Source organism: Lissotriton helveticus, chromosome 8 (genome assembly GCF_964261635.1).
Source record: "Lissotriton helveticus chromosome 8, aLisHel1.1, whole genome shotgun sequence".
NCBI lineage: Eukaryota > Metazoa > Chordata > Amphibia > Caudata > Salamandridae > Lissotriton > Lissotriton helveticus.
In genome coordinates this window covers 723,961,443-723,989,316 of record NC_136069.1, presented here as the reverse complement: position 1 = coordinate 723,989,316, position 27,874 = coordinate 723,961,443, and the positions used below count along the sequence as shown (strand labels likewise).

At 44.9% G+C, this 27,874-nt stretch overlaps 1 protein-coding gene across 9 annotated transcripts in view; it reads left to right on the top strand.

Moving 5' to 3' along the window:
• Positions 1–27,874, top strand: part of DOCK9 (dedicator of cytokinesis 9) — a 1,161,971-nt gene that overhangs the window by 218,241 nt on the left and 915,856 nt on the right. For 3 of the 9 annotated variants that reach the window (XM_078657524.1, XM_078657527.1, XM_078657520.1), the window contains exon 1: positions 21,161–21,472. The exons of 5 other annotated variants lie outside the window; for them this stretch is intronic. In XM_078657524.1, the coding sequence (XP_078513650.1) occupies positions 21,356–21,472 (117 nt within the window). In that variant the 5' untranslated portion in view covers positions 21,161–21,355. Of the gene's footprint in view, positions 1–20,971; positions 21,068–21,160; positions 21,473–27,874 lie in introns of those variants that run through there. One more of the 9 variants, XM_078657526.1, reaches the window with a different exon arrangement.

Below are 27,874 nucleotides of genomic sequence, written 5' to 3'. Positions count from 1 at the left end.
AGACCTAAAGGACGCACATTTCCACATTCCAATTCACCCAGGTCACAGGAAATATCTCAGATTCACCATCAACAACCAGCATTACCAGTTCAAGGTCCTGCCTTTTGGGGTCACTACGGCCCCCAGAGTGTTAACCAAGTGCTTAGCGATGGTAGCTGCGCACCTTCGGAGACAGCACATCCATGTCTATCCTTATCTGGACGACTGGCTTATCCAAGCAAAGTCAGCCCAGCAATGTGCCAGCCACATGTCCCGCACAATTCACCTCCTGCACAGTCTGGGATTTTCACTAAATTACCCAAAGTCTCATCTTCAACCCGCACATGTACAACAGTACCTAGGCGCGGAAATAAACACCCTGGTAGCAACAGCACAGCCAAATTCTGCAAGAATCAACAGCATGCAATTGCTGATTCAAAAATTCAGACCCCATCACTCACTCTCAGCGCAAGTGTTTATGCAGCTGATAGGCATGATGGCCTCCTGCATCTTTATAGTCCCTCACGCAAGGCTACACATGCGTCCGCTTCAGGAGTGCTTGGCACAACAGTGGAATCAGGCTCAGGGACATCTAAAGGACCTAGTGTTGGTGACCGGTCGTGCACACAACTCTCTGCATTGGTGGAACACACAAAACCTTTGCAGGGGACGACCGTTCCAAGAGCCTGTACCACAGATAGTGCTAACCACGGACGCATCTCTCCAGGGCTGGGGAGCGCATGTCCTCCATTATACAGTGCAGGGACTATGGACAACGCAGCAGCAAAAGATGCACATCAACCTACTGGAACTGATGGCAATCTTCATGGCGATGAAGGCGTTCAAATTGCATTTGTGCAACAAAGTCGTGCTGATCCAGATGGACAACATGACTGCAATGTATTACATCCAGAAACAGGGGGGGGCACACTCTCCACAATTGTCACACCTAGCACAGAGCATGTGGAAGTGGGCCATTCAAAGGAACATGTTCCTCATGGCGGAACACCTCCCAGGCAAGGACAACCAGATGGCAGACCTGCTCAGCAGGCATAGCCATCAAATGCACGAGTGGGAGATACATCCCTCGGTGCTACAACCATATTTCCAGCAGTGGGGTCATCCAGAGATAGACCTATTCGCCACAAAAGAAAACGCAAAATGCCAAACCTTCGCCGCCAGGTTCCCACACCCGCAGTCTCAGGGCAATGCGATATGGATGAACTGGTCAAACAGATTTGCGTACGCTTTTCCTCCAGCACCGCTTATACCGCTGGTGGCGCGCAAACTGCGGCAGCACTCAATGACACTCATCCTAGTTGCTCCAACATGGGCAAGGCAGGCATGGTACACCACGTTCCTAGAACTTTCAGTGGTGCCTCACCAGCGACTGCGACTCACACCCAGTCTCCTCACTCAAAGCCGTGGAGACATTCAGCACCCAGATCCGCAACAGTTGAGCCTTGCAATATGGCTCCTGAGGTCATAGAGTTTGGCTACCTGAACCTGCCCCCTGACTGTATGAACATTATCAAGGAGGCTAGAAGACCTACAACCAGGGCGTGCTATGCGGCAAAATGGAAGCGTTTTGTTATTTATTGTTCCAATAATTACATAAATCCGCTCGATGCATCAACGCAAAACATCATATGCTATTTGTTGCACCTACACAGATGCAATCTGGCATATAGTTCCATCAGGATACATTTAGCTGCAATGGCAGCTTATCTTCAAAACAGACAGCAACTTTCCCTTTTCAAAGTGCCTGCCATTAAAGCTTTTATGGAGGGACTCAAGAGTAATTCCTTCCAGACATCCACCTTCACCTGTCTGGAATCTAAACATAGTTCTCACCAGACTAATGGGACCACCTTTTGAACCTCTTCACTCTTGTGGGATACAATTTCTAACATGGAAAGCGGCCTTTCTGGTAGCGATCACATCGCTAAGACGAGTTAGTGAGCTGCAAGCCCTCACTATTCAAGAGCCTTTCATACAGATTCATTCTAATAGGGTGGTGCTGCGTACCAACCCTAAATTTATGCCTAAGGTGGTATCCCAGTTCCACATTAACCAAACAATAGAACTGCCAGTATTCTTCCCAAATCCAGATTCAGTGGCAGACAGAGCACTGCACACACTAGATGTTAAAAGAGCTCTCCTGTATTACATAGACAGGACAAAAGATTTCAGGAAAACTAAACAACTGTTTGTTGCCTTCTCTCCACAGCACAAAGGCAACCCCATTTCCAAATCAGGTATAGCCAGATGGATTGTTAAGTGCATTCAAATCTGTTATCAAAAGCTAAACGCACATTAACAGTTCCCCCACGAGCGCATTCAACACGCAGTTAGGGGCATCCATGGCTTTCCTAGGTAACATTCCTTTAGAGGATATATGTAGAGCAGCCACATGGACCACAATACATACATTCACCAAACACTACTGCGTGGATGTACACTCCAAACAGCAAGCTGCTGTAGGACAGGCTGTTCTCAGAACTCTTTTTCAGACTGCTGCAGCTGGCACGGGCAACCGCCGCTAGGAGTACACTGCTATACATTCTATGCATAAGATGTGAATTCAGCAGCCCACATGCCTCGAACGGAATATGCTACTTACCAGTATGCATCTGTTCTTGGCATGTAGGGCTGCTGATATTCACATCGCCCTCCCTCCTCCCCGGTGCCTGTCTCAGCTGTAGCACTCAGAATTAATCTCTAGCATGGACATCACTTACTGTATCATACTCCATCCCTGCCACAATGGCGAAAAACAATCTGAGGATGGAGAGGATGCTCATGCGCACTGTAGTCCAGGGGAGGAGCCACCTATCTTGTGATACTTCGAAGACTCTTCCAGGACAACAATCATCCGGACCCAACACTAGGCGGCGATCTATGCATAAGATGTGAATATCAGCAGCCCTACATGCCAAGAACAGATGCATACTGGTAAGTAGCATATTCCTTTCTAAACTGGTTAATTAAATCAACTGTCTCCCTGAGCATTCCCTGCTCTGCCTAACTGTTTTGCCTAAGAATCTCCATTCTATCTTTGTGGGATATTAGGCATGCCTTTGAGAATGTCTCTATAGACTTGAGCGTTTATGCAACCTCTAATCTCATAGATAGTCTCATTGTCTCGTGTCTGGTTTTGTATGTTCACCCATTCCTGGCTTTTATTGATAGCTTACATGACAAGTGTTTTGAAATTTTTGTATTTGTGTTCTTGGTGCTAAATCTACAGGTTTATAACCACGAGCAGGTCGATCAATGGGAGTTAGAAAGCCAGATCTAGGTGTGCATCTCCCACTTGCGACAATGTCAGGTCTCTGTAGTCTGCAGCACACTGGCTTTGTAAGTGTGGCTCAGCTTTAGACTATTTCCTAGTTTTTTTAAACCCCCCAAAGTGATGCTGTTTTATAGGTTATAAATCGGTTTATTATTTAGTGCATTGGTGCTCTCGGTGACACAAGAGGCTTTGTGTCTCATTGATGAAGTAGTGATTAAAAATACAGAATCTCAAAGCTTTGACAGGGATCGAGAAATCCTGCGATGATAACTTTTAGGAAGATACTAGTCTATCTTTTTGAAGAGCGTTACCTCCAAATGGAATAGTTTGTTTACTGGTCACATTTATCAAATCTTAGTGTGAGTTTATTCCCCCCAAAATATGGCTTTCAGCTCTGGATTTCCGACTTAACAAACTCAAGTACGCTGCAGAGGGCATACTACTGTGGAGATCGCCTACATAAACTGAACAGGAGATGCAGCCCAGCATGTCTGTTTTATTAGCAGAAGATCTGGGACTTCCATCATTCAACATGGTCTTGCATAAGGTACAGACCTACTTGCTTTAAAATTGTTGGATCCTGTAGCGTCCCTTCTTTCTAACTGATTTATCAAAATTGTGCACTGACAATATAGTAAGGTTTTAATTATCTGAGAATAAAAATGAACTTGATGCAAACCTACTGGGGAATAGTCCTGCGAGTGATTCATGCGTGATGTAATGGACAGGATCATGGCGCCAGTGCAATTCATCTGAGGTTTGAGAAGCTGGAGTGGCCACCAGTTATTCCTTGCATTTAGTATTCCTGATACCCGTAATCAATATTCTAGCCCCTTGGGATTGGGGGCCACAAACAATGCCTACAGCCTGAGGAGGAAGCAGGGAATAGACGTGTGTCAATCTTTAAAGGCATAAATGCTAGAATAAAGGTTGGCTGCAGATTGTGGTGAAAATCTGGAATAAATGGTCGAGTCTCTTGTGACCAAACGCAGTATATAGGACAATAAATGCATATCACAAGCTTTTTGATGCTCCTCACAGAGCTGAGTTTTTTTTCTTGGTAACAACTATGAAAGACTAGTGCTTGATACATTCCGCAGATATCTCCTTCTCTGCTTAGTCGCTTACTTGCATGAAACATTGAATACAAATGAAATACAGAAACCTCTCTGAAAAGTAGAAGTCTCTTTGAATGCACAAAAGTAATGAAGAATATTGTTTTTGAAATTCACTGGTTGTCATGGTTGTTGAAGGTTTGTTTTAGTGATCGTGTGTTTATAGGTTAGTAAACAAATTATCACAGTTTCTTTGTGTGATCATCGGCAGCGTCCGAAGCAATTTCAGTGTCCTGTGCACGAATTGCACACAGTGTTTCTCCTTATAAAAATAGTGATCTAGCACAGTGTGTTATTTCTTTTGTCCACATAAACAGTGTCCTCATGCTTGTTAAATGTTATATCTACTAGTGGGAACAGCGAAAATCACGCCATGTGTCTGCAGCAAGAATAACAGAAATGTAGCAAATTTCTGCACATTTGATTTATCTTTGCAGTGCAGTTGGCGGGCCATCTAGATTTTTTTTTCCGGTAAGGGTCAGTATGTCTTAGCTTTGGCCACACCAGGACAGGAGATCTGGAGACAGAAACCAGGTCAGTACGCCATGAGCGAAGAGAGAGGGACACAAATAAATAAATAATCACAAATGTTTTGGTGGAAAGTCACAAGATTGGACACTTACCCACATTTCAGCGTTCACACTGTGGGGCAACGCGAAAGTCGCGGATGCTTCTGCTAATTGACGTGTGACAGCGATTAACGCCGTGAAGATATGAAAATGGCAGACATTGCCCTTTATAAATGTTGCTTTTCTTTCGACTTGTCTTGTAAGACCGGAAACAAGGCTGGCTATCAAAGGAATTCATTAAACATATTTACAGTATACCATCCAGCATATATTAATAGTATATTAACAAAAAAAATAGGAACTCTATATGTATGTTGGGTGGGATTAGGGTATACACACCCTGCAACCATCTGTTTTTGGCTTATATTCCCCAATTTTTCCTTCTGGGAATTGCACCACACATTACAATGATTTCTTCAGTCATATCTTTTTGTTTGCGGTTTGTACATCTCATTTTTGAGAGTGTAGGTTAATTTAATGGCTTAATTCGGTTGCTAATATATTGTTTTAGCCCGATTAAAACCTGGAAAATCTAGCCTTGGAATTCTATTTCTAGTCTTTGTATTTTTATGAATGCCTCGCATTAACTGTGGTTTGGTTTCCAATTAATTTATTGATGAATTATTAAGGTAAGTAACAGGAAGTAAAGCATGAGGCTATTTCAGATATAAAAAAACTTCCTGTGTGCTTTTTTTAAGCAATTCTGCTTTTTTTTGTTTTTCTTGTAATACTTTAGCTCCTAGGGATTTACTCCCATGTGCCAAATAACAAATGAGCAATGACCGAATATGGAAGCACGTTTAGCTCACACATTTAAATTCCAAGGTGAGAATAGCGTGCACCTATCCAGGCCATTTAAAGGGTAAAGCAAAACTACATTAATATCAGAGTTCCCCAAAAAGATGCTCAAGAATTTCAAAGCATTCCAAAACCGTTTAGCAATGGTAACTGTTGCAAAGGACCTTTCACTAATGCCCTTCACTGAGATAAAGGATGCTAGTCTAAAGCAAAGCTCCATGAATCGAGAATCTAATAATTAGATACAGAATTTTGCAGCTCCTCTTTCTAATGTTCAGGTGTCAATGAGCAGCTGATTGCGCATTGAATATGAATTTTCTTCTGCCTTTCTTGGGACTAATGCTTGTTGAGGAAAGGGCAATAATTAAAATACACGGTGTCGCTTGAAGTTTTGATTATTTATGCCATTGCCACGCTTTTTCTGAGGAACACAATAGGCTTAACTTTGGATGAAATCCAAAACTTATTGAAATTATATAATTCCAACAAAATATAGGTCTCAAAACATCTTTCAGCTGTGTAGTAACAGTAGTCAAATATGATATATAATGTATGTCATGTCTCTGAAAATACATACTGCAGAATAAAACCGGGTTTTGGGATACAATTTTACTAATCAGTCTCCATTAAGACATTCTGTAACTATGGTGTGTTCATCATATTCAGTGCTTTTGTGAAAGGAAAGCCGTACTATCTTAACTGTGCCCATATACACAATCTTCATTAAGGACTGTAAGACCCCCTTCTCCCCACGGTATTGGCTTGCATTCCCTCTGGTGCAGAAAGCAACATCAAGAAAGAGCCCAAAGTTGTTTTGATCGCCCTCTCACTCCTAAAATGTTCTGGAAAAAAAATAAGAAATGCATCACAATAGCCTTCTATGTTTACTTTGCATTCTTTGTACAATAAATTAGATACAGGTTCGCGCTATGGTAGTTTTTTTTTTATTTAACACCAAAAGAAGATAAACAAAGTGGCTGTTGGTTTAAATATCACAACCCTCCTACACCCAGTCCTGGAAGTGGCTACTCTAAGGGTGTAGCCCCAGCTGTCCCTCTAACTTCCGGAAGATACTTTGCCCATAATGGGTATCAGGGGGAAACACCTAGAGGGTGAGGTGGTTTTCTTGGCATGGTGTAACCACATTAAAGTACCAGACGCCGCCTTGTATGGACAACACAGTTTGCTACATATACAGGCACACTCCGGCCACAAACTGACCACTCCAAAGCCCCGTCGCCACCCCCTGTATAAATACCTACCCCAAAGCCTACCAACAGGCTGTTAGTGATACACCGCATCACCATCGTCAAGGAAGCCAGGAGTGGGTGCTCGCTGCCTTCTGGAAAGTGGTTCTGGCTGCAGGCTGCAGTAGATGGGAACCTGTGACAGTGGACTGGAGCCTACCTGGAGAAGCAGCTGCACTCATATTGTATTAAAGAAAGGCAAAGTCATCTGAAGGTGGACTGGCTTTCAAACTAGAAATGCCTGCACCTAGTTGAACCTTGGTTTAGTTTTGGTACATACACATTCTTGAAACAGGGTTAATATTATGGCATACTTCACATCAGATGTATCACAGGCAGTCTCCAACAAGACCTCTGAGGGAAAGCATTCCTCTAACATCGAAATATAAAACTTCCGGATTCTGTTAAATGTTCTCTTTATATTTATTTAGCTGAAATAAATGCATTATTTTCATGTGGCTGGTCTCACAGCTCCAATATTATATCATCACTTGCAGTGTGTGATGCTTTTGGCGTTCGAGATGCACTTTCTTGGATGTACCTTTTTTCCCACGGGAAAGGGCCGAGCCGGTCTGTGTTGTCTCTTCCTAGTGATGGGAGTAACCGAGGTGGGGGAGTTTTTAGAATCATTAAATGCATTTTGCTGCGCAGTTTTGGCAAAACAGTGTTTTAATGTTGGTCTTGTTATCGAACTTTCTCGCGCTAGTTTGGCATGACAACTATTATAAAACTAAAAATATGTTTCTGCTCCTCTGTGGAAATACGAAATCAAATTAAGGGTTGGAAATGTTTAGACTAACACGCTGTAGTGGAAATGCTTTGATCGTTAGCGAGATTGGCTATGGTCAAGTCGTTGCTATTGTTTTTAAACACAAAATTAGAGTTGTACAAAACTTTGAAGGTAATAAACGGTAAAAAAGTGTATTTTTGACTGGAGGCGTTCTCATGTTTAATTCCCTTTGGCATCTGTTACCCTCCCAAGTCTTTGGGAAGCAGGTGACTGGTTGCTTGCAGAGAGACTTGTACAAGCACAGATGGGAATGAAAGCACACAGCATCCGGGCATGTGTTTAATGACACCGTTATCCTGGAAGGCGAGACGTGCACGTGTGGTTAAAGGAGGGATGTGCATGGAAAAAGCTTAATATGACAACACTCCGATAAAAGTTTCGCTTTTCGGTAAAAAGATGAGAGCAAGCCAATTTCTTATGAGAAATGGCAAACAGTTTTAGAAAGTAAGTAATGTTCAACGAGCCATTGAACTAAATAAAGGCCGTGGGGTTCTCTTCTCGCCTGTTCCTCTTCTTGGTGCATAGTAAAAAACACAAATACAGCGTGATAATCCGCACAAAGACCACACCACTAAGAGATCACACTCTTCCTAACTCCCTAATCCAGGACAATCACTGACAAAGCAAGTCGATCTGGTGTTGGCAGCCCGCCTGTTAGCTATGCCAGTGCTTGTTTTATTTTGCCAAGCTTTTTATAACACATTGGTGTGGCAGCTGCAGCCCAGGGCTCGAGTCGAGGTACCACGCGGGTGGACGGCGTCCCCCCACTTATTTTCCCGGGGGGACGCCGTCCCCCCTGCCAAACAGCTGGACTTATCTCTTTGGCCTCTCTGGGACAAATAGCTCAGCACCTTTCGTGTCGTCATTTCCTGTCGTGACGTCACTTCCGGTGCCAGCGTCCCCCCACTTCTTTTCTTAGAACTTGTGCCCTGCTGCTGCCCTTGGCAATATTAACAAAAATTGAAAAAGCAAATATATTTTTTTGTCTCAAAAAGCACACATTGCTATAGTAGTCCCTGGCACCTAAGAGAACTACTTTGTGTGCGGATGTGTTCTTTGAGAAAGGATAGAATACCTCTAACTCACAGTAAATTTAGCTAGTTGATGAAGTGGACTGACCCAGTGCCCCATTCTCTATGCTTTAGTGTACAAAAAACTGATTGATTGAATGCTTGAATTAATCTCAGCCACCATTTTTATTTTGCACAGCATGCCGGTTTTGTGACTGTGTCACTGGAACCAAGCTATAGCTGGCAGATGAGCGCTAACTAGAGCGAAGGTAGTCCTGGGTTACTTGTGTTCTGGTTCAGGGAGGATCTGGCCTGTAAGTTTGGGTTGGGCTGTTCCCATTGGAGCAGGGTTAAGACTGATTTGCATATTGTTGGGTCCAAACTGAGGTGGCATGGTGTGCACAATAAAGATAGACTGGATTCCAAACACACCACAGCACAAAAAAAGCCGGAATGTTATTTTTAAATATGGAACAACTCTTCCTTTGCAGCATTGGTGATTCCTAGGAAAACTTAACAAGAAGTCTCAGCTGCATTAAATATGCTCATTTCACCTGTAGACTGTCCTATGTCCGATGTTCAACAATTATAGAAGTGCTCCACCGATTTGTAGCGCATTAGTCTAATGTGTATGTATGTATGTATGTATGTATGTATGTATGTATGTATGTATGTATTTATAATCTTTTATAGCGCGTATCTGTCACCCCACGGGTATCCTGGCGCTTTGACTGATGAAAATCCTGATAAAACATTCTACTGGAAATTAGGAATTAAGAAGATACAGTCCTAGGAAAAAGATGTGTTTTTAAGATTTTCTTGAAAGAGGCAAGGTCTTGTGTACTTCTCAATTCAAACGGAAGAGTGTTCCATAATCTGGCTGCCGTAAAGCTGAAAGAACGGCCACCCAGCCGAGCTCTCAAGACTTTAGGCACCACAACAAGATGAGCGGAAGCCGAGCGAAGGGATCTAGACGGAGTGTACCAATGAAACATATTCTGAAGTGGTACTGGACCGTGTCCGTGGAGGGCCTTAAAGACAATACATACAGATTTAAAATCGATCCGTTGAAGGATCGGTAACCAATGAAGGTCCCTTAATGCCTGGGATGAGGAGTCATAGCGGCGGCGAGCAAGTGCCAATTTGGCTGCAAGATTTTGCACCCGTTGTAATTTTCCTATCAAGGTGGCTGGTGCTCCAAGAAATAGGGCATTGCAATAATCCAAACGGCTTACAATAATGCTCCTCACCACTTCAGGCCTACTGTCCTTAGGAAGCATCGGGAGAACCTTTCTCAACATGCGAAGCAGTCCCATGCAAGTGCTTACTGTTTTATTAACCGCTGCATCCAGTTGAAGATTGGACCCAAACATCACTCCCAAATTACGGACCGAGGTGGTAGGCCCAATCGTACTTTGGAAGGAAGGTGGCCAGAAGTCCGGTGGAAGAGGTCTAGGGATGCGATCAGTGGTGCAGTGTAAGACTTCAGTCTTAGAGCTGTTAAACTGCAGCGAATTCTGATTCAGCCAGTCCGCAGTTGCGAGCATACAGCGGTGGAAGGTGTCAAGAGTCACTGCTTGGTGGGCTAGCTTGAGAATAATGGCGCTTGAGGGTTGACAGGCGTCATATGTCCAAACTTAAGTCTCCCCTGGTGTTAGACCGAACTAAAATAAAAACAATAGACATAAAGAAATGACCGTGAAGTTAAACAAGGAAATCAAATTGAAATCTAAAAAGTATAACGCCTAGAATGTCATCTAAGAAGTAAAACCAGCATTTTTAAATTCAAACGCGAAGTTAACTAATGTGTTTTTTGCATTTCTTATCTTTCTGCAGCTGAACTTTCAGAATGTTATGATGATTTGATCAATTTATTTCTTTGTGGAAAGTTATTTCTTTTTAAAAAGCAAGAATTGTTGTCTTTATAATTGATAATTGGGGGCTTAGGCCAAGATGCAGATTTTCTCGCAGCCCTGTGGATTCTGCACAAACAGTCATGAAAGATATCTCATCTTTGTTTTCCCTGAATCTTATGTCTGCCTGTTGTATGTTCACAGATTTCCCTATACATATACCTCTCGTTCTCTGTGGTCTGCCAAAGAGCAATCGTCCATCTGTTTTTCACTTGTTTTAGTCAGACAGTATTAAAGACTCACTGTCAGGGGATTTTGTTATATTTGATCTCAAGATGGCATTGTTTTTACATTTGCGCCGAAAAAGTGTTATTTTCTTCTGTTTGACGAATTTCCAGCCAACATCTTGTTGCCATATTTGCAGAGGCCATTGCTGTAAGGTACCTTCAAACGTATCTAGCACCTACCACGCGGGGCCTTTTCATTCTGGTTTTGGCTATGTCACCCTACTGAAACAGCCCATTAGTTAAAGTGGGCTGATCAGCAGAAGATTGACGAATTTCTTTCGAAAGTGCCGGCCACCTTTTACAAAGCAGATCATCCTTTGCTTCTCTGGCACATGGAGGTCCATGGACAAATCTCTCCATTAAACCTAAAGCTGTGGGTCTCTTTTGAGTGAAACACTTCATTGTACCAGACTTGAACCTTTTTTTTTTTTTACTGTTCATTAACTCAGTTGATTTCTTGGTTCCATGAGAAGTCCCACTTTGTCCTTTTGATTTTCATCTGCCACGCTACCGTGATATAGAGCATGCCACTTACATGCCGCTGGTACCCTTAGATTTCTGCTGATATTGTTTTCAGCAGAATGTGTGCTTGGTTGCAGCTCTGTCTTTTTCAAATTGGGAAGCTAAAGGCAAGAGAGCCAGGTGCATCTTCTTACTGTCTACATATAAGTCATCCTGTAAAGTATGGGTGGCATCATAGAGAGATTGGATCTGTTGATGGCCAATCACTCTTCTCTGGGACGAAAATGTATTCCGGTTAAGGAGACTTACGTTTTCTATTCAATACGTATGTCAGTCCAGTCCAGTCTCAAATTCAAAAACCTTTTTTTGCAAAGTGTTTGATCACAAATCCACTTCCTCTGGTGATCACCAAAAACAAAAGTGTGGTTAAAAGCCATTTAATGAAATGGTACCAGATGTAATTTTCAGTTCCCTGATGGATGTGTAGAGTGTCAAGAGACGTATGCTTAAAAGGGTGTTCTTGAAATGCACAAAATACACTCACAATACGAAGACCACAACTATTTGGTCTGACTGTGGAAAGAACAACCTGCAACCAGACCTCCTACATGACTGACCACTTGTATTCTTACCTCTCTACACTGCACTTTAAAGCCATCACCAAGACATGCATCAAGCCAAGAGGCACTGTGACACCAGCAGCTACTCATACTACTGCCATGTGGAAAAAAAAAACAAATCCGGAGGTGTTAGCCTCATAACTCAATCACTCTCTTGCACAGCCTCATTTGCATTATCCCCCCTCCCTCATCCTTTGACTACGATTCTTGAATCATTCAGTGTTGGTATTATCGTCATCTATCCCCGTCCAGCAACTTTGTCAGTCTCAGTGAGGTCTCAAAAACAATATCCCCCTCTGATTCTCATCTAAGGTGACCCCAAACATGATGCTATGCTCACTGACAGAACATCTTAATTGCCCAATTTCGCTTCGACTCCTCATTACAAAACACAGACTGCTCCCCACAGTCATGCAGTAACCCATTAAATCCAGTCCTGATTACTAAAACATTATCAACCTCCATCTGCTGTTTGCCCATTTCCCTCTGATCATTCCATCATTCACATGCCACGGACCTCAGTGCTACCACGACAGGCTCCTGTCACGAAACAGAAACATTCCCCATGTGCCATAACCTCATTCTTTTATGAAATAACCTCACACTGTTTCCGAGTTCCACCTCCTTTCAAATAGAGTGTGACACGTTTGAGAACACCTTTTGCTACACGTTGTCCCACCAACTCTTCACTGCCACAGCTCTCGCCACAGCTCTCGCCCAGAGCCCTGGACAACCTGCAACATTAAAGCATTGGAAACTAAAATGCGTTCGTTTTCATTACACGCAACAGCACATCTTGGGGAATATAAGCATGCACTGACTACCATATAAGCATGCACTGACTACCCTCACATTCAGCCTTTGTACAATCCAATCCCACCTCAAAGACTTCCTCGCACTGCGCTAACTTTGCCTCTACCTCCTACTTCTCCGGCGATTTCTGGTATAAAAGTAAACGTTGTCACTCTTAAGTCTGATACGCCTCCTTTTTACTCTATTCCTCCCATGCACCTCCTCTCTACATCTCACTCCATACCATCTGTGACACAAACCCTGCTGAGTTGATTCCAAATCTTACTTCTGCCACCCCTGCATACTATCTGAATGTCCGATAGTGTGCACAAAATTGGCTGGCAGAATTGAGCCCCCAAAATATCAACCTGCTGTCCTGCTCTTCTCATGTTCTATCCTGCCTGGCACCTCTCTCCAGTCACTCCTCAAGCACTGGCACCATCTAGCCTCATTGCTTCAGATCTGCAGCAGTCGTGCACCCCACCCCCGTTAAGCCAATCACAGACTTCTCATCCCAAACCTATCTATTGGCCTGCCTCTCTGTCTCCATTAGCTTTAAACTATCTTGAACTTTAGGTTTTAATCAGCAAACCAGTTCCTTCGCTGTTCACTTCTTGACCTGCTGGCCCCCATACCAGTCTCGGACCATGATTGGTCCACTTCCATTCAACTTCATTCCATTCCATTCAACTTCCATTCAACTTCATGACCTCTGCCCACAACTGTCATCTCTCTTCTGTTTTCATACACCTAGACCTGTCTGCAACCGTTGAAACTGTTGACCATCCCACAGTTTAGTAGTTGGATACTTCATCAACGTCTGGTTTTTTTCAGGCGTGTAGGCATCGGGTTGGATTTTTGCGTGGATGGCAAGGAGATTGTCAAAGAGGAATTATTGACGACTGTTTTAGTATAGGAGGATGATATTTTGACTCCTACAGTGTTTGCTAGAAAAAAACATGCCTGTCGAAAATCATCTATCATTCGTCAAAATATTTGCACCCCCTGAAAAGTTGTTTTTAATTTGTCATTTACATGTTGCCTTTTATTCCACACTGTACATGAATATTTGCAAATGATTACAATCAAACCCCCTAAAAATATTTCATATTTATCTAGTTCAAAATAAGAACCATGTAGGTGTTAAGAACCAAAAACGGCTAAAGTAAATGTTAACTTAATTTTTGCACATTACCACACGTTACTGCCCGCTGTGCTTCCTCCATTCTTAGTGTGTTGGAATAACCACCACCGTACAGGCAACAGCAATGTGACCGAGCTCATAAACGTTGTGAGGCCAGTCATATGTCTGAGCTTAAGACACGTAACCGGTGCGCCTCTTGGACAAGTCCTCTGAATGGTTGTGTTCCCAAAAAAGCACATTTATTTCAGGCAATCACACTCCTGTTAAATGTTATCCAAGAAACCCATCCTAGCCCACCTTATTGGAAATTAAGGCCCAAACTCAACTACGAGCTGGAGAAGGAAAGCATGGGTGTCACGGGATTGGTACAAAAGAAGCCTAAAGTGATCTTAAAGTGGTCCTAATTCCTAGGGATTGGGGGTCCCTGGCCTTGAATATTGGTGCAGTATCATCGAAGATCAGTAGTGACCTTGACTACTACGAATTAACATCCGCCTCACCTCCTGCGAACTGTAGTCTTTCCCGACCACTTCTGTTCACCCCCCTTCTACAGATGAGATGGTGTGCTCCACCAGCCAACACAGACCAACGCGTCAAAGCTACACCTCACCCATGGGTCGTAGGGGCCGGGGATAGGGTTTGTGATGGAGATTCACATATCTTGTTTTGACAGTCAAGCTGCTTTCTATAGAAAACTGTTAAGGTGTTAATCTGCCACCAACAATGCAAAGCACTTGGTGCATGTGCACTGTTCTGTAGTGAAAATCCAATGCTGGCTGAAGAGCGGCCATCTTGTGTGCAGGACTGCTGCTGTCACCGCGATTGAAATTCAACAAAATTTCAATTCCGGGCTAATACTGATGGGCAGAAGTAATTGCGGTGGTTCTCCTGGGGGAATGTTTGCAGATGTATAGGGGACAAATGGCAGTGACTGGTGAGTGCTTTGACACCTGCATTCTGGGATGCAATCAGTGAACGGTACAGATAATTATGCTAATCAGCGTGCTTGTCCTACTGACAGCTTATTAATGATCTGCTCAGCTCTAGCATGCCTGCCACTGAAGGGCCGAAACCTTGATTAGTCGCTACTTATAATACATTGTAGTCCGCAGTCCCTGTGCAGAAGCCCATCTCTGAATCCCTTGGTCCAGTGGAGTTGAGTCTAGTCACCTGTTATAAGGAAATGACGTAACCAGAACCAGCAGACAGTGTGACAGGCAGGTCACTGAGCAGAACACAAGTGCTGCTTAAGAAATGAAAACAATAACTAGCTTTCAGCTCTTCTAAAATGTTTATCTGAAATTAAGTCATTGGCATAAAGGGGCCATTCATGACTATATGTTTGTTTTGCAGGGCTATAGTTCATTACAGAAAGCAAGATTCTTTCCACATATTGCCATACAGTCCGAACTATAACTCTTTTTTTGACAGTGACTTGTATTATACAGCCTATGATTTGTTTAGGTACAAATTAATAGCTGAATACAATTTTTTTTCAACATGTATTCAACATATTTGTAACTGTCCTTTTTATGCTGAGGGAGTAGGAGGCCATGGATTTAGCCTTTTTATGGGGATGATCATGGTGTGATCATGTACTACACGGAATAAATTATCTTCTGTTCCACTTTAAAAGGATGTTGCAAGTCACCTCGGGGTTTCAGGACTTTATAAAGGAACTTAGCATTGGGCTCTGTTCCTCGATATGGTCACGGACTCGCAATCTCCTTACAGTGTTAGGGGGTACTTCATCTCGTATATGATGACTATAGTTACTGCAGACCGACACGGTGGGCTACCTCCTTTAGACACGCATCTATTTTTGGCATGAGATTGTACATTTGCTTCACTGTTTTCACCCTGGGCTGCCTTATCAGCAGAGATTCACTTTGCAAACACACTTTAACGCTAGGGAGGGGTCAGTGACCCTGCCTAATGATCTCATGTTCTAAAACTCCAGGAGCTTGCGAGTCTTTTTTCACTTATCTATAGATTACGAGCGTATAGCTAGAACGAGGTAAAAGATTCCAGTGAAACCGCTTGTGCAGAGGTCATTTCAAAGAATTATCCTTTTGAAATGGGACCAAAACCAGCTCCATCTTTAGTGGAGGTTGAGGCTTGTACATACGGGGTGGGTTGGGTTGGTTCGGTTCTGTGCGCTCGTCTTCTGGCCGCTAGGATCAGTGAGGACTAGTGCTGGATACCTTATAGGATCTGCTGGTAAGAACAGTTCCTACCGTGAAAGGGCGACAGCCTGCACATTCCTGTTATCCACAAGTCGGGTCCTGATTACGTGCAGCGCGCAGGGACTGTCGGAGCTCTGAGCACAGCCATGGGTAGAGATTGGGCGTTTTTGTTTATTAAGCATTTCCATGGAAACATGCGTCATTTGGTTTTCATCTGGTAGATTTTCAAAAGGGATTCGTAAATAGTGTTCCAGCAAGCTTGTAAGATAGCTAAGTGGGTTACAGCACGTACAACAGAAATCGGTTTATAGCTTACATGTTGATTCCGGTCCCTGCAGGGTTGACTCATTCTTTCATCCTGTTGAGGTTGATAAAGTTAGCACAGTTGAGGTGAATAGTAGTAATGCTTACTAGTAACACCTGCTCTAGGTCAGCACGTGATTACTACAGAGTTTATTAGGGGTGTTCACATAAAAAACGTTTCCCACCCTAAAAAGGCATTTTCCCTTTTCGAAATTAGGTGAAGTTTTGCTGACTTCACCTTAACTGTGAAGTTTATTTTTACTCCTGCTTTATCCTCTGTAGCCTAAAGGCCTGTGTGGCATGTTTAAAAGGGCTGTCCTAGGCTCTGTAACAAAGAGGCTAGGGCATTTAATTTTTAAATGGTGTGTAAACTCAAAATCCTATGTTTAAGCTGTTTGCCCTAGATATGGAGCCCGAGGTACAATGTTGTATCTTTCTTCAGCTTACATTCTCCAACTGCTTACTATCCCAGAAAGCCTTCTCCCACTATACTCCTAAAACCCTGCATAAAATATTGACCCTGACATACTTTCTTTCTTGGTAGTGACCCTCTTCTTACTTTCAACCCTTAGTATACCTTCTATGACTGCGTATAATCTCCTCTCAGTCCCATGCCTGTCTGCCTCAATCCTTCTGATTGAAATGCTGAAATTGGCCAATACCTCATTTCACAGATCACAACCTCTCCTGTTTAAATCCCTCTCCCTATAATCTAACATTACCTACGCTCCTCCAGCCTCTCTTATCTCACCAACCATTCACCTGAAACAACATTGATCCTTCTAAAGATCTCATCTACATTATGTTAATGTATCACAAAGTAACTGGAGTAAATGCATGCCATGTTTTCTTGCGGACACATGACTAAAAGCAATAACCAACAATAACCATTAGATGAACCATTAACCTCGGGTTCCGAAGTAGGATGCTACTCGCTGTAAAAACCCCAAATTCTAGAATGGCTCAAAGCCCTAAACGCCCTGAATGTTCCTCTTGTTCCTTCAAACTCCATCAAATCCCTAGGGATCACCCTTGACCCCAAACTGGACATGAAAGAACACATCTCAAAAACTGCCAAAAGTGCTTTCCTGAACCTGAAACTTCTCTACAAACTGAAACCCTTCCTCCCCAAGAAAGACCCGAAACAGGCCACTCAGGCTCTGGTACTCTCCAGAATTGACTATGGCATTGCTACTCTGACTGGAACAGCCAAATCGCACCGGGGACCTCTGACCTCTACCCTAAACGCCGCAGCAAGAATGGTCACGGGAACTAGGAAATACGATCACATCTCCCCGGCTCTTAAGGATCTGAAATGGCTCCCTACTGACCAACGATTCAGCTTCCGTACAGCCTGCCTCACACACAAAGCCCTGCAACAGGCAAACCAGAATATCTGGCCAACAAACTCAAAAGGGCCGGTCAGTTTAGGAACCTCAGAAGCTCCAACACGATCCTACTCATTCCTCTGAAATCCCAGAAACACAAAACATCCAGCAAATCCTTTGCGGGTAATGCTCCCAAGATTTGGAACGCCATCCCCCCACATATCAGAATGACCGCCTCCTTCCCGAAATTCAAGATGTTACTCAAAGCCCTCTTCCTTGAGCGTTCTGGATCGTATTAAGAACTCCACATTTGACTTTGAAGGACCGTTATCTCGGCGATCCCAGAGCCGGTGGACTCGCTTATGACTCTCCGCCCTGTTTTGCGCTCTTGCTGCTATTGTACAGAATTTACTAAGCCCATGTGCTCCCTGCCCTGTTTTCCGTCCCCACTGTCTTTCTGATGCCTTGTACTTGTTGTGAAGCGCTCTGATACCCGCGGGTCCAGCTAGCGCAAAACAAAACTTTAATAAATAAATAAATAAATAAAGAGCTTCAATACCTTGTCAGGGGTAGTAAGTTAGATATAAATCCCATTACATCCAGCTGCATGGAATTATTTTCCCCGCCACCACTTGGGCCTGGAAGCAATGACTAACAACAGGGAAAGACAATTGTGACTACCCACAAGCTGCCTATTTCAAAATGTTCCCGCTACTCGAAGTCCTGTCTGGGACTTCCAGCAGTGTGAAATAAGCTGCCTGTCAGGAGCTAATAAGCTTGTCTTTGTGAGCAGCAATAAGAGAGCACCTGTCAAGCAGGGTCTTTTTTCATGCTTTTTAGTCATTTATGTGTTTTTTTTCACTTGACAAGTTTAGGACAACTCTAAGCTGCTGAAAATTTTACAAATATGTATATATTCTAAGTTGCAGAGTAGAGGTGGGTGAGCAGCTGGAGGCTCGAGTCAGATATCTGCCTCTGGCTTGGTCTTAGGTTCACTAATACTCTCAATCCAAGAACGTGCCGAGTTTTTGTGTGGCTTTTCCTTAGCACCTGTGCTCTCAATTCATTCTCCAAGACCCCCCCCCCCCACCCTCTTCTCGCTACATCCCTGCCTGTACAACACATGCAAGAGTTGTTATCGCAGATTTTTGTGGGGAGAGGCGGCTGTTCAAATGGACTAATTGTTAAACCCAGCTGTAGAGCATGAACGTGCTCGCAAAGACCTTATGAAAGAGGTTTTTTCAAACCATTTGACAATAAAACAGTTACTACTATTACAAATGCGTCCCTTTTTTTCTTTTTTATGAAAAGGGCATTCCGAGAGTACATAAAATTGTGCTTTCACTGAAATAATTTCCTCCATAGACTTATTTGTAATTATTTTTGTAAATAGTACATAGGGCTACAGTGCGTAGTAGTGATGTTGGGTAATCCTTCCAATAATGTTATGTTTTATGTTAACAATGTTTATATAGTACAAGAAATACCCCCAAGGGCTTCCTGACACTAGACGATTAGACACAGCTGAAAGACCAGAGCAGCACCAGTAAGAGTAGAGTCTTGAGCTTTTTCTTGACGTGGGAAGGGCAGGAAATATTCCTGATAGATATTTGCTGTGAATTCCAAGATTTAACTCCCAAAAGGGAGTAAAAGAGCATCTACCCTACAGTTACGCTGAACCCGTGGAATTTAAGTCTAAGAGAGGCGGAGGATCGAAGAGTGCATTCGGGTGGTATAGTGAAAATTTACACCTGAGGTAAATAGGACCAAAATTGAGAAGGGCTCTATGGTTAAGGCAGAGATTAGAAGATAGTACAACGCTAGACAGGTCGCCAATGGAGCTCCTTGAAATAGGTGGGAGCAGACTGCAGAGTTCCTGATGCAGAGATAGAGTACAAGCCGGGCAGTGGTGTTTTGCACAGATGTTGGTCATGGTGTGTAGTTTTGCAGTGGGCTCAGGCAAGTTCAAGAAGTGCTCACTTACCTCCGTATTTAAATTTGATGTTACGCTTTCTTTATTGTAGAAGGCTCTGGGAGATTTACGCAAGCGCTGCAGGTTGGTCAGGTCATGGAATTCGGACCCTCTGCCACTGTACCACACCCTATTCTTTCTGTGGGAAACAAAGTTTTCAATCAAGAAACGAGTGAAACTCTGTGCCTTGGGTGAAGATTGTACATGTCTCTTGGTGTCAAAAGTGCAAAGAAGAGACACATTGAGAGTGACAGCATTAAGAGAAAGAAAGCAAGGCAGATACAGTGAGTGTGTGTTGTGTATGAGTAGGGAAGGTAGGAGTCTGTAAAGGCATCTATGGGTGTGGCAGTTCTGTATGTGTGCCTGTGCGAGTGCTTCAGTATATGTTTGCAATTGATTGGTCTTTGTCCAAAGGGTTCGCAGGGGTGTGTATGCAGAGGTCTATATCCTCTTTCTGTATAATAATGTTAGTGCTAATCCTATAGTTAACTGCTCCTTAGTTGGGTAGATACAAGATTTGCCCAATTTAGGAATAACATTATTTGCTCTGGATCATATAGTTGTGTTAACTGTGAAAGCCACAATTAAAACGTTTGTCTCTGGGTCTCACGCTTGTGAAACATATCACTAGATCACATTTAAGTGTGCATGCCGACGTAGGCGTCCCTCACAGAAGTGGTAGAGAGGATGTACCCTGTTGTAGGCATTACATGGCCTATGATAATGTACCGCACCTGATAATGCCACAATGCATTGGATCGCCACTCTTTTTCAGGATTCATTAAAATCAACATTTTTTGCTGGAGTGGCCATGTTTTGGCTCTTAAAGCCAAACCAGACCCTTGACTCTTCTCTGGCTCTGCGCTTCCCATGAACTCTCAGGTTTGCTCTTTCTGTTACAAAGCGCTAATGGTTGCCAATTTGCATACCCCTAGATTAAGTGCTACATAGAACATTAGTATTATGTTATTGTTGCCTTCATTCCTTGCAGTATGTACAAGAACTGGTGGACGAGTAAACTGGATGCGGCGGCGTTGCCTCTGAAGTGGAGCACTGAAAAAATAAAAAGATAAACACCTGTCCAAATATTTTGGTCCCTATTTCCCAGCTCTGCCTGTGTTTCAGTGTGGAAAGGAATCTGCTTCCAACACTGTTTTGAGAAAGACGTTACGGCCAACACAAGCAACAACAGTTGAGTGGGCCAGCCGCCTGCGCTGATGTCTTGCAGAGTTTGTAAAGTTGGTATTGTGGTGGCACGCAGTCTTCGATTCTCGCCAGTCTCGTGAGCAGTGTGCGAGCAGTGCGTGAGGACGATAGGTAAGTGCTGGGGTGCGTTCCCACGCGCTGCCCCTGGTGGGTGCGTGCAGGGTGAGCGCGCGCTGCTGGCGCGGCGCGCGGAGCCTTGTTTGGGTGGCTTCCTGGCCTGGCGGATCCTCCCCCCGCAGCAGAGGCTGGCCCTCGCGCCTCGCCTGTCATGCATTCCCAGCCCGCAGCCCGGTGAGCCTGGGAAGGGCTCCCGCCTCGCCTCACACACAGCCGGGCGCGCGGGGAGGAGCGCGCCGTCGCCGCCGTCGCTGCAGCCCCAGGGCCCCCTCTCCCGCCGGGATGCAGGCGCGGACCATGAGCAGGAGCGTGAAGAAGGAGCTGGTCATCGAGTCTCCGCTGCAGTACAAGGATGCGGCGCCCCCCGAGGTGGAGCCGGAGCCCCCCGTGCAGGAGCGGGTAAGAGACCCCTCGCGCCGGGGCAAGGGCTGCTATTTTGTCATTTTTACGTTTATCTCGAGTTGTGTCCAAGAGGCACATGTGTGCCTAGAGCGGTACAAGGCGCACCAACTGAAGTAAGGGGTCCAACGTGCACCTGCGTTCATACCCTGTCTGTGAACCTCCCCCAAACCTGCACTTGACTTTTCGGAACGCTTCCAATGTTGGCAGCTAAGATTCAGGAACATGCAGGGGTTGCTCAGGGTCACACTGTGTGCTCAAGTGTTGGGTCGGGATTAAGACCCGGGTCTTCGGGTTGCAATAGATCTAACCTGGTGGGGAGTCCGCCCTTGAACTGAAACCTGAGGGTGTTCTGCTCAAACTGCTTTGGGTTTTGTGTGTGATTTTGAAACGACATAAATAGTAGGCTCGCTTTGCCCTGCTTGAGTTTAAAGTGCACTTTCCCTGCGTTTGAAAGTTATGTTGATTGTTGAATTACAGGTGCAGGGCTCAAATGGGAAAGGTATTGTCGTGGGTTTATCTTTTGTTGCGTCTTTCTTGAAGGGAACTTGAACCGGTCCAGATGAAAGCCTGGCACCCGGGGCTTGCCACAGTAAACAGAGGGCTGAAAGGTTGTGTGGTTTCTGAGGGAGTGGTTTAGGAGCAAACATTGGTTTCCTTCGCCCAGCTTATGTGTAACTATGTCTGCATGAAGTGCCCATACAACAAGGATGTATACTGACATTTTTAGGTCTCGCCTGTCGATGCGCATGCGCATCGAGCAAGCGAGACTATAGGGGCTCATCCAGACTTTATCTAACTTGCAAGGAATCGTGGCGATTCCTTGCAGTGCCCGTGACTTTTAAGCTCAATGCGCATGTGCATTGAGCTTAAAAGCGCGTGCACATGCCCCCAGCCGCCTGCCTTGCCTACTCTCTCTCACAGCCTCCCCCAGCTCCGCCCCCTCACTACTTGATTGCACGGCCGCTAGGCCGTGCCTCCCCTACTCTCCTCCCCCCTCCTCCTCTCCTCCCCTGCCTGCCTGCCGCTAGGCCGTGCCTCCCCTACTCTCCTCCCCCCTCCTCCTCCTACTGCCGTGTCGCACCTCTCCCCTCTCCGCCCCCTCCCCTGCCAGCCGTGTTACGGTGAAAGGCTTGTATTCTCTCCCTGCTCGTCATTTCTAGCATGTTTCCGTCCCCACCGCCATATGTTCACCTCCTCTCCCCCCTCTCCATCCGCCCTTCTCATCTCTTTCTGGCCTCACCTCGCACCTTATTTTCTTCAGGACAGTCTGGATGCTTCACAGCTCCTCTGGCCTCCCTGCCCCCTCCCCCCATTTGCTCCCGAGCCGCATTTCTCCGCCCCCCCCTAATCACAGCAATGCCAAGAGCTTGTTGTTTACAGGAATCCTCTCTACAAACCAGCACATTTATTGCAGCCAAAGCAAGTATCTTTACTTTCCAGGAGGTTCGTAATGTTCATGTTTGTAATCGTACTCCTTGCTCTACTGAAAATACTTGACGGCAGAGAGCAAAACAAACTGGACTCCAGGAATTTTACAATTCCTAAAGCGGACTTCATTTACTTATTTATTTAATGCGCTTTTATATAGCGCAAACATTACCCGAAGGTGTCCTTCCCCTCCCTTGTTCCTCCCCTCCTTCCCGCGTGCACCATGCAGTCCTTCCGCGGCTCACTTCTTTCCCCACATTTCTACCTGGGCTGCTTCTAATCCTGTGACCACCCTCTCCACTTTGCTGTCTCTTACTCCACGTGGCCTGTCTCTTTTCACTTGTTCTCTGACTGCCTTTGTCCCAGTGCCTCCTGATGCACACCACCACACACGTCACTCTCTTGACCTCTCTGCGCAGTCTCTCGTGCTCCTTCACTCCTTCCGCTATGCCACTTCCCCTCACCATTCCATTGCACCTACTCCTCTACCCCCCCCCCCCCCCCCGCCCCCAATCTCTGGCTACGCCTCACTTCTTCCACATCATTATTTCCCCAGCCCTCCCTTTGCTCCCTCTCACCATCTGTAAGCATCTTCAGGTGCATTCTTTGCATGCCCTGTCCTCACTCTCCTCGTGTACCCTCTAGAGCAGCACTCTCTTTTATAATGTTCTCTCATCCATTTTCTTCACATCACTTCTCTTTGCCTCCCATTTCTTACAATATTCCACCCTAGAGTCCTCACCCGTCACTCTTTCTTTCCTACCCTTCTTACGCATCCACATTTCATTCTTGTCTCTCTTCCCTCTGCTTCTCCTTTCTCTTCTCCCCTCCACTATTCCCTCAGAATCTTTTTCCCTCCTCCTTCCTATGCTCGCTCCCTCACCCTTCTCCCGCCCTCCATGCCCTTCACTTCTCCAGCCTCCTTCCCATCCTCTCATCCTTATCTCATTGTTTTCGTCCCCTCCGCCATCGTCTCTTCTGTATCTCGTTATCTTCTCCACTCTTGCCTCATTTTCTTTATTTTCTCTCCCTATGCTTATCCGTCCTCATCTCCTTCTGTTCTCCCCACCCCTCTTTCTCATCTTACGATGTTCTTTCCTCGCCTTGCAGCGTCCTACTTCCCCTCTTCCTGCGTAAACCCCTTCTCTTCCCCACATCTGTTTTATTCTCTCCCTGCTCGTCATTTCTAGCATGTTTCCGTTCCCACCGCCATATGTTCACCTCCTCTCTCCCCTCTCCATCCGCCCTTCTCATCTCTTTCTGGCCTCACCTCGACCTCGCACCTTATTTTCTTCAGGACAGTCTGGATGCTTCACAGCTCCTCTGGCCTCCCTGCCCCCTCCCCCCTGATCTCTTTCTTGCTCCTCTCCTCTCCAGCCTCCTTTTCCTCTATAGTCTCTTTCCACTCCCATCTCTTTTGAGTCTGTCTCTTCCACCTACATCCTCGCCCTTATCTCATCCACCCTCCTTTCACCACCTTCCATCCTTTTCTCCTGGTCCTTCTATCCAACTCTTTATCCTCTCACCCCCATCTCTTTCCTGCCCACTCCCCATGCTTCTCCATTTCTTCTATTTTTTGTGCCTTCTTCTCCTCTGATTGTACTCGTTTTTCGTGCCTTCTGCTCCTCTGAAGGCACTCATTTTCTTGCCTTCTGCTCCCCTGATTGCACTCGTTTTTTTCTTGCCTTCGGCTCCCCCACTCCATCCATCCATCCATCCATCCCCCCCACTCCATCCATCCATCCCCCCCATTTCATCCACCCCCCCACTCCATCCATCCCACTCCACCCATCCATCCCACTCCATCCATCCACCCCCCACTCTATCCATCCATCCATCCATCCATCCCCCCACTCTATCCATCCATCCCCCCACTCTATCCATCCATCCCCCCACTCTATCCATCCATCCATCCATCCATCCCCCCACTCCATCCATCCATCCCCCCAATCCACTCTATCCATCCATCCCCCCACTCTATCCATCCATCCATCCATCCATCCCCCCACTCCATCCATCCATCCCCCCACTCCATCTATCCATCCCACTCCATCCATCCATCCCCCACTCCATCCATCCATCCACCCCCCCCACTCCATCCATCCATCCACCCCCCCACTCCATCCATCCATCCATCCCCCCACTCCAACCATCCATCATCCATCCCACTCCATCCATCCATCCATCCATCCCACTCCATCCATCCATCCCACTCCACCCATCCATCCATCCCACTCTATCCATCCATCTATCCACCCCACTCCATCCATCCATCCCCCCAATCCATCCATCCATCCATCCCCCCACTCCATCCATCCATCCCCCCACTCCATCCATCCATCTCACTCCATCCATCCATCCCCCCACTCCATCCATCCATCCATCCATCCCACCCCATCCATCCATCCACCCCACTCCATCCATCCATCCATCCCACTCCATCCATCCATCCCCCCCACTCCATCCATCCATCTCACTCCATCCATCCATCCATCCCCCCACTCCATCCATCCATCCATCCATCCCCCCACTCCATCCATCCATACCCCCACTCCATCCATCCATCCCCCCACTCCATCCATCCATCCCCCGACTCCATCCATCCCTCCCCGCCCCACACTCCATCCCTCCCCCGCCCCACACTCCATCCCTCCCCCGCCCCACACCCCATCCCTCCTCCGCCCCACACTCCATCCCTCCCCCGCCCCACACTCCATCCCTCCCCCGCCCCACACTCCATCCCTCCCCTGCCCCACACTCCTTCCCTCCCCCGCCCCACACTGCATCCCTCGCCCACACTCCATCCCTCACCCACTATGCGCTACCACAGCATCACTGAACGCCACAGCATCACTCGTCGCCGCCACAACATCATTCAGAGCCACCACAGCATCAATCTGTGCAACCATTCAACAACAACTGATTCAAATATGTTCTCTCAATGTTTCAAACTTTATTACAAATGTCACAAAAAAATGTTAATATTTCACTTCTGTTCTTGTATTTTCATCACAATAAAATACACTAAACATAATCTTCCAAAAAGTTATTTGCAAAAGTTTAAGCTATTGCAATTAGAAATGACAATAACTTTTATTTAAGTATTAAATATTGGAAAAAATACAACCCATTGTTATTTTTAATATTAATACATCTAAGTCATGTAAATACAACACATATTGCATTACAAATGCTATAGGTGTCACGTTTGCAAAAGTTAACACTATTGGCATTGTAAATGACAAAGTTATTAATTTCGTTATTTTCAAAACAAAAACATAAATAAAAAATTTGTCATTTACAATACTAATACCCCTAACTTTACTAATGCGAGCCCTATTGCATTGCAAACGTATTATTTATAACATTTTTAAAAGATTGTGATTTGTCAGATCAATACATGTAAGACAGGGGAAAACTAAACATGTACCTTTACTAATGCCATAGATGTAACATTTGCTAAATGTATAGCTATTGGCATTTCAAATAACAAAATTAATACTTTTATAATTTGTAAAACATAAACAAAAATTAAAAAATATTTACATTTACCACACCAAAATCTTAAACTTTTCTATTGCGAGACCTATTGCATTTTCAATGCTTGTTTAATGAATACTTGGTATTGCAGTTGTCCTTGCCAGATAAATGTATTGAAAGTGTAGGATACTACCTGCATGCAGTTTAATTCAGAACCCCTTCTGAACTCCCTTTTGTGAAATATGAAGGGACAAAGAACAAATATAACAAACACTGGCACACCCTTGCATGAGGGAACGACTTTTCACATTGATCTCTACAGCTCCAGAAATGTCTTTCTCCGCTGGTTCTGGCATACAATGTATAGCGGCTTGTTGCTAAGATACATCTTTAGATGACAAGTTTTACTTAAGGCAAACCTGTCTCTGCCTTACACTCAGCTGGCGAGGATAATGCGAGTGATGTTGAGTTGGGTAGCAGTGACCTCTTTTGCTACAGCGTGTCTTGGTTACTTGAAGGCAAGAGCACAGCACTATTGAAGAACAACCCCTACCTGCCCTATGTCACAGTCTTGCCCAGCCTCTGACAATGTACAGTTATTTATTGCTCTAAAAAATGAATCTAAAATGTTTTTCCTACGTTATTTTGATAATCGTTGGCCCAGGTTCTGTTACATGTGGGTGGCTTGTTTATTGCAGTCCCAATAGTGTCCAGTATGTGTATTATAACCATGCATCTCTTCTTACTTATCTAATCCCTTATATCGCAGCTAACCTCTTCTTAATTCTCTACCCCTTGCAGTGTTTGCTTCATCTCACACCTGAAGTCTTTGGGTTTGCCCTTTTCTATTCCCTTTCCTCTGTCACTGTACTCTGCCGTTCCAGTCCCCGCTCCACAACCTTAATTGGTTTCACAATTTACTCTTATGAACTTCAATTTAACTTGACATTTCAGTTTATTAGATTCTTTGGGCATTGGACTAAAGCATATGTCTTGATGAAAAAAGAATAAGAGGTACTCTAATGGGTAAAATAAAGCACTTACTGAAGCCACAGATAAAATTCTACCCCAATATCCACTTCCAAAAAGCAAATGCAGGTCAGTGCATATAAATAGTTTCAGCCTCCGCCCCCCTACAATGCAGCAGCTGGATCTAGGAAAAAACATTTGTTGCTGGCCAACTGATATTTCCACCAGATGCGAGTTAGGTCTTGCAAGAAATTTACAAATCGTATTGTTGGACTGACATTGTCTTTTTTGTAAAGTGTATACAAAACTCCTTATACTGACTTTTGAAATAACACGAAGAATTGTTGTAGCAGTTCATATCGGAAAGATGGCCATGGCCTTATCAAAAGCAAAAGTCGCAAGTTTACTAGATATCTATAGGCAAATGCTTGTTAGTCACTGTAGTTCACGGAAGCACCTCTTGTGATACCCCTCTACGCCTATGCCTGCTTCTGCTATGATTTCCTTCTATCTCTCTCTTGC